General features: G+C 46.9%; 1 protein-coding gene across 2 annotated transcripts in view; it reads right to left on the reverse strand.

Annotated features, from left to right (window-relative positions):
• LOC101991928 (tumor necrosis factor receptor superfamily member 23-like) overlaps positions 1–6,813 on the reverse strand; it is an 18,142-nt gene that overhangs the window by 3,364 nt on the left and 7,965 nt on the right. The window contains exons 4-6 of one of the 2 annotated variants that reach the window (XM_005351586.3): positions 5,847–5,958; positions 5,086–5,159; positions 2,636–2,754 (exon numbers count right to left, since the gene is read on the reverse strand). In XM_005351586.3, the coding sequence (XP_005351643.1) occupies positions 2,672–2,754; positions 5,086–5,159; positions 5,847–5,958 (269 nt within the window). In that variant the 3' untranslated portion in view covers positions 2,636–2,671. Of the gene's footprint in view, positions 1–2,635; positions 2,755–4,718; positions 5,160–5,846; positions 5,959–6,813 lie in introns of those variants that run through there. The other variant, XM_026781106.1, reaches the window with a different exon arrangement.

Below are 6,813 nucleotides of genomic sequence, written 5' to 3' on the forward strand. Positions count from 1 at the left end.
AAATCAAACATATGTTATTCTCTATTTAAAAATTTCTCTAAGACTAGAGTGGAATACAGTCAGAAAATACACAGGTAATTAGACATAACTCTCTAAGTCAGCTTTTGTTAATCTGAATAGACCATTATAATTTAGAAATTTATAAACCTTATTTATCAAATATTCCTTATTCACCAAGCATATGTTGTTATCTAAAGTTTTCAAGGAACCTGGTGTTGAGCAGTTAGCAAAGACATAAGTAGTTAGACATCTTTAAGTCGGTTTCTGTTAACCTGAATATACCTCTATAGACTGAGGAATTTATCATCAGGCAAAATCTATCTTAATCCAAAATAACTTGGAGACCTGCTGTTACCTCCTTAGCCTAAGAAGCAGATACGTGGTAAGCAGAGGGCTCAGAGGGACTCAGAAGTTCTTTGATTGTTGCCTTAGTTGGTTTATACCACACGGTTACCTTAATCATTGCATGTACTCTTTAGCTTCAGCAAAGACAGCTGCCAGCCATTATTGCTTCCATTCCGAAGAGGTCATCAGCCAAAGGTGGAGGCAAGCCACACTGCTGATTTCTTTTTTCAAGAAAGGGTTTCTCTGTATAGCCCTGGCTATGTAGACCAGGCTGGTCTCGAACTCACAGAGATCTGCTTGCCTCCACCTCCCAAGTGCTGGGATTAAAAGCATGTGCCACCACCACTCTGCCATAGTTGCTATTTTCCTAAACAAGAGTTGAATTCAAGTTACATGTTCAGATACAGTATACTACAGCAGATCTAGTTTCTGAACGAGAGTTAAATCACATATATTATATGTGATTAATGTGTAGCAAATTAAGATTACCTATACATAGATTTTTGAACTATCAGCCTTTTGTTAAGTTAACTTTTTAATACAGATTTTGCAAATTTTTTAACCATACCTAATGAATTTACAAATTCTGAGATAGAATTTACACAATGGTCTTAAGAGATTTTCTTTGAGAGCAGAGAGCAAAGAAACCATAGAGAAAAGATTTTCAAAGGTGAAAAGTAGAAAAAGCTTTGAGAAAGAAGAGTTTGGGAAGTGTAGAGTAGACGAAGCTGAGGTTTAAGAGAGCTGGGGATCGTTTGTGCCGTGGCAGGCGTGGTTAGCACCTGAGAGAATTTAGAAGTCTGGTGTGCCATCTGGGCCGTTGGCCTATACTGAGGCCAGGACATTTGCACTAAGACAACGGGGCTTCAGTGAAATTTCTGAGTCCAAGGAGGAAAAGAGAAAGGGTTGGAGATGAACTCCACCAGAGGGAAGGTTCCAAGAGGGAGCTGAGACACAGAGACAGGATCCAAAGGAGGAGGAACTCCATGCAAGGAAGATTTCATTATTGGAATAGAGGCCCAGGAGGACATAAAGAGGAGGCAGAGCAGGCAGTTCTGAAGGGGCGGCCAGGAAAGGGTATAAACAGAAACTCCAACTGAAGGAGGATCCCAATATCCTAGAGGCTGAGGGGGCATACGGAAGCTGCAGGACTCACAGGAGGGAGCTGAGAGATAGAAGGGACCAGGGCAGAAGAGAGAAGGGTAAGTGTCCTGGTGACAAGAATTTCAATCCAGGGCATCCCCAAGGGGACTGAGAGACCTGTCAGAGAGACATGTCCTAAACCATAGAGGAAAGGCATCCCTTTCCATGTGATGGGGGCCCCTGGAGGGTGAGAGGAAGCTTCCTGGCACACAGGTGTAACTTCTACAGTAATAGCAGACAAAGTAGGCAGCTCCAGGAGATGCTTAGCTAGTAGAGGAGGAGAGATGAGCGGGTGGGGCAGTTAGGGAAGAAAACAGCTGAAGAGGCAAACTAGAGAGGCTTTTGGGAAAAGGCAGGGTTTCAACAGAGGAAGAGGGGCAACTCTCTCAGCACTGAGATGCCCATGTGGTGGGTACCCAAGAGGGCACAGCAAGCCCCAGGAGCCAGAGACTGAGAAGAAACCCACTGAGTAGGCAAGGAGAGACAAATAGAGTAAAGGTAAGGAAGAAGCAGCTGAAGAGGTCAACCATCGGGGGAGGCAGAGGCCAGCAGAAACAAAGGATCCATAGCTACATACCTTAGGGAAATCAAGTCAGCAGCTTGGTTCAGTTAGGGAAAGCCAAGCCCGTTGGAAGGGCTCATATGTGCTCCTCCCGGGTTTCAGGCACAGATGTATACAGTGAGGGCATGTCTACTCCAATTACAGTGGTGGGTGGTTTTTTGTAGGCATGAGGGAGAGTACAGCTAGAGGCATCTGGAAGAGGCCAGAGCAGGGAGAGAAAGTAGAAGAATAAACATGGCCAGCAGACTGAACTGGGCCATGAGAAGAAGGGGCGGGGAGGAGGGAGAAAGAGAAAAAGAGAAGAAAGGACCAAAAAAGAGGGGGCAAGAGAATGGCAACAGAGGGATAATCAAGAAGGCACACGGCTGAATGACAGGGTTCTATAGAAATGAGAAGCTGGGAAGAGAGAGCTCATGAGCTGAGGAAGTTTAGAGTAGGGAGTGGGCTGAGAAGAGCCACAACTGAGTGGGCCTGGAGGCCAGCATGCTCTTTGGTATGCTCAGAGGCACCATGGTTAGCCATTTGTCCTGAGCTTCTTTTAGACCCAGACACACAGGATTTGCCTTCAGTTAACCCGTCACTTACTCCTAAGAGACTCCACCAGGTTGCTGCTCACAGATGTCACCTGCGCAGGCAATAGCAGAAAACAGCAGGAACAGCCAAGGTTGGAAGAACAGTTAGTAGGAATAGCCGATTTCCTTGATCTAAAAGTGAAAAAACAAACAAGAAATTTTTTTCTACAAGAGCAGACATTTTTTTTGGAAGTCTATGATAAAGAACAAATGGAGAAGCCAACAGTCTTCTTCCTGGATGGGAGGGGCCTGATGAACAGGTCAAACACAGAGGGAACTGGGTCATCTTTTTGTCAACTTGACATAAGTTAGGGTGACCTAGGGAGAGGGAATGTTGGTTGAGAAAATGCCTATATCACATTGCCTATAGGCAAGTCTGTGGGGGCACTTTCTTGATTGCTAATCAAAAGAGGAGGCTCACCCTGGGTAGTACCACTCCTGAGCAGTCTAAGAAAGCAAACTGAGCAAGCCTCACAGAGCAAGCCACGAGGAGCAAGCTATGAGGAACAAGCCTCAAGGGGCAAGCCATGAGGAGAAAGCCTCGAGGAACAAGCCACAAGGAGCAAGCCGCAAGGAACAAGCCACAAGGAGCAAGCCACGAGGAGCAAGCCACAGGGAGCAAGCCACGAGGAACAAGCCACAAGGAGCAAGCCACAGGGAGCAAGCCACGAGGAACAAGCCACAAGGAGCAAGCCATAAGGAATAAGCAACGAGGACCAAGCCTTGAGGAACAAGCCACGAGGAGCAAGCCACGGGAAACAAGCCACGAGGAACAAGCCACGAGGAGCAAGCCATAAGGAACAAGACACGAGGAGCAAGCCACGGGGAGCAAGCCACGAGGAGCAAGCCACAAGGGACAAGCCACGAGGAGCAAGCCACGAGGAGAAAGCCATGAGGAGCAAGCTGTGAAGCATTTCTTCACGGCCTCTGCTTCAGTTCCCGCCCACGTCCTTTCATAGTGAATTGTAAGTTTTAAGCAAATAAAATGAGTCCTTTCCTCACTAAGTTGCTTTAGGTCAGCATTTTATCACAGTGACGTAAAGCAGACTCACACAGGCCACCATGCTGCTTGGCACTCCCGAGAGCAGAAGGGACTGACCTTGTGTTCCAACAGGAAGGAGACATTCTCATTCCCAAGGGTTTGTTGACTTATTCTACAGTTTGGTAAAACACACATCACATGAAACTTTCAGAACAAAGCCGATTAATCCGAGGTGTCTTTACATGACTGTGTGGCTATCTCCACACCAGTCTCTAGAACTTTCTCATCTTCCCTCACTGACCTCTTTCCCCAGTGGACACTAACTGTCCAGCCTTGCCCCCGACTGTGGTTCTCCGTGTCCTCTATTTCATGTCTGTCATCTTGTTGCTCCAGGACTGCCTGGGAGTACAACCACACTTGCCCCAAGAGCCAGGCTTATTTCACTTAGCACACTGTCTCCAAGGCTTATTATACGGCTGTGTCAGAGCATCTGTGCTTTTCAAGAGTGAATGCTATTCCATTGACTACACAGACTGTATTTGTTAGTTCATTTATCTACCTGCAGACCCTGGGTTTCTTCCCACCCTTGGGTTGTTGACACTCACAGGTATACAGTGTTGGAACTATAGGCCAGGGCCAGTGTATCTCAGTTGGATTTTACTGTTTTTTTTTTTTTTTGAGTCTTGGGGGTTGAATTTAGGGCTTCATGCATGCTAGGAAAATGCTTTACCACTGAGCTTCAGCCAAGTCCTAATTTTTGCCTATGTTGTTAAATTAGGTCCAACTTCATTCTTCTCCACATGTATTGGCCAGCATTATTTGTGGAAGAGGCTGCCTTTTCCCTACTGGATGTTTGGCTCAAAGGTCTAATGACTGTAAGGAATTATTAACAATTCCACTAACACATGAATGAAGACAATGTGAGTTGTACATGATGATTCAGGCATGGAAAGGAATGAGGCCCTGACAGCTTCAACCTAGATCAGCCTTAAAACATGTTGCTCAGGTGGCTGGAGAGATGGTTCAGTCGTTAAGAGCATTGGCTGCTCTTGCAGAGGACCCAGGATCAGTTCCTAGCATGCATATGGTGGTTCTCAACCATCTGTAACTCCAGTTTCAGGGAATCTGTCACCACTTGTACACATAAGGAGCACAGACATACTTGGAGCAAAACCACCCATATACATAAAATATTTTACAAGAAAACATGATGGTCAGGGACCCAGGCACAGAAGCTATACATGGTGATGCTACCTCTTTGAGCAGTCTAGACTGGCCAGGCCACCAAGGCAGATTGGCCTGGGAGATTCAGGGTCTGCCTGAGACAGAGATTCCTTTTAGGGGACGTGTGTTTCACAATAGATGGAGGGCTGGTACTCGTTGTTATTTTGATGTCTGCTTTGAAACAGTTAATGCTGTGCTGTGTGAATTGTTATTCACTAAGAAAATAGTCATGGTGACTAAGCATAAATCTGTCTTACTTGTCCCAGCCGAACTGCACACTGTGTTTGCTCTGGAGTTGCATTCCTGGAGCACAGGAACTCCCTGGGGACACCTGCGAAAAGACACCCTCAGTTCTTCCTGCCAACCAGCAGCAAAGGATGCCCAGACAGGCTGCATGCCTGCTCCAAACCACATAGGCATCATCATGATCCAAGATCTGAAACAGGGCTCTGACCACACAGCTGTGACCAGCCCTACTGCATCTTAGACACTATTGTGTGATTTTCACTAAATATGACACAAAATTTAATACATTTCCCTCTTCTATTGATTTCCATAGTCTCTTTGATGGCCTTGGAGGGAGAAAAAGGACAGGCCTGCCCTGTTGTTATCAGGGACTGATTTCAGATTCCCCAGTGCGACAACACTCCCCAGCCTGCTGCTTGTGCTGGCTCCCCCTAGTGGTTTGAAGACACAACAACTCCATCTGATCCCACACAGTTTAACCCAGACCTATATCTTCCTGGGAATGAATGAGGCTTTCCCCACCCCTCCCAAATCCTGGTACACTGAAGAACCCTGCTCGTAGATGTCATTCAGGAAAACTGAGTCCCTTGGCAGGTGATATCTAGTTTCTGTCAAGGGACATTAGCCTTGGATATGTCTAGCAATCCCCTCAGGCCACAGAGTTCCCACCTCCCCTGACAAGGAATGACACAGACTGTCCCCTTTTCTGGACACTAGAGGTCACTCAAACAATGTATAAAGCCACCACCAACCCATGCCACAGTGTTCTTACTTGCTACATGGAAGGCAGAATTCGGGGGATTGAGGGTCAGCATAAAAATGACCAATTCGACACTGGCATTTCCGGTCACTGGTGGCAGAGCAATTGGACACCATTTCCTGGTCTGCAATCCAAGGAAGAGTAGGGTCTGGTCAAGGTGAGCATCCTCAAATATGCACATAGACCCCACCATCACCTGAGAGGAACAGTGTGTCCCAGCACGAGCCTTACCAGCCACCACAGATGTACTGAACACTAAAAAACACTGCTATGAACATCTTCACCCTCAGACCTCCAGGGTGGCTACCAGCTGAGGCAGATGATGGCCTGGGAGATTCATTGTTCACCATCCCATACAATAACATCAAACTAGCCTGAGGTGAGGCCTCCATCGCAGATGGTCCATTCTGTCCCATGAGGCTCCCCCTCCCCGAGGCCACCATCTCCATCTGACATCTCTGGCATTGCCTTATTTAGTTACCTCATTTTTTGCTGAAGAGCTCCTAGTGACCCTGTATCCAGACCCCTGGCGGGTCCTTGGGCTCTGGATGTGCACCTCTTAATTGAGACCGATTCGATGGCTTAGGAAAGAGGGTGACTTTCCCACTGGGGTGTTCCATCTAAACCTGTGTCTACAGCTGAGTGCACCACAAGCATCCAACCTGTAAGTGTCACCTCTCACGGTGCTCTGAAGCTAGGCTGTGTTCATTCTCAGAGTACAGCAGCGGGCGCAGGCAGGGAGGACTCTCAGCCCTGCTCTCTGGGGGTGTCTTACAGCATCAGGGGATCTGTGACTGTGGAATGTGGTTCTGTCTGACTGTCTGTTTGTTTGAGATAATATTTCTCTATGTAATCCTGGCTGGCCTAGAGCTCACAACCTAGGTCAGGCTGGCCACACACTGAAGTGACCTATCTATCTATCTATCTATCTATCTATCTATCTATCTATCTATCTATCTATCTATCTATCTATCTTTCT

Source organism: Microtus ochrogaster, chromosome 8 (genome assembly GCF_000317375.1).
Source record: "Microtus ochrogaster isolate Prairie Vole_2 chromosome 8, MicOch1.0, whole genome shotgun sequence".
Lineage (NCBI taxonomy): Eukaryota > Metazoa > Chordata > Mammalia > Rodentia > Cricetidae > Microtus > Microtus ochrogaster.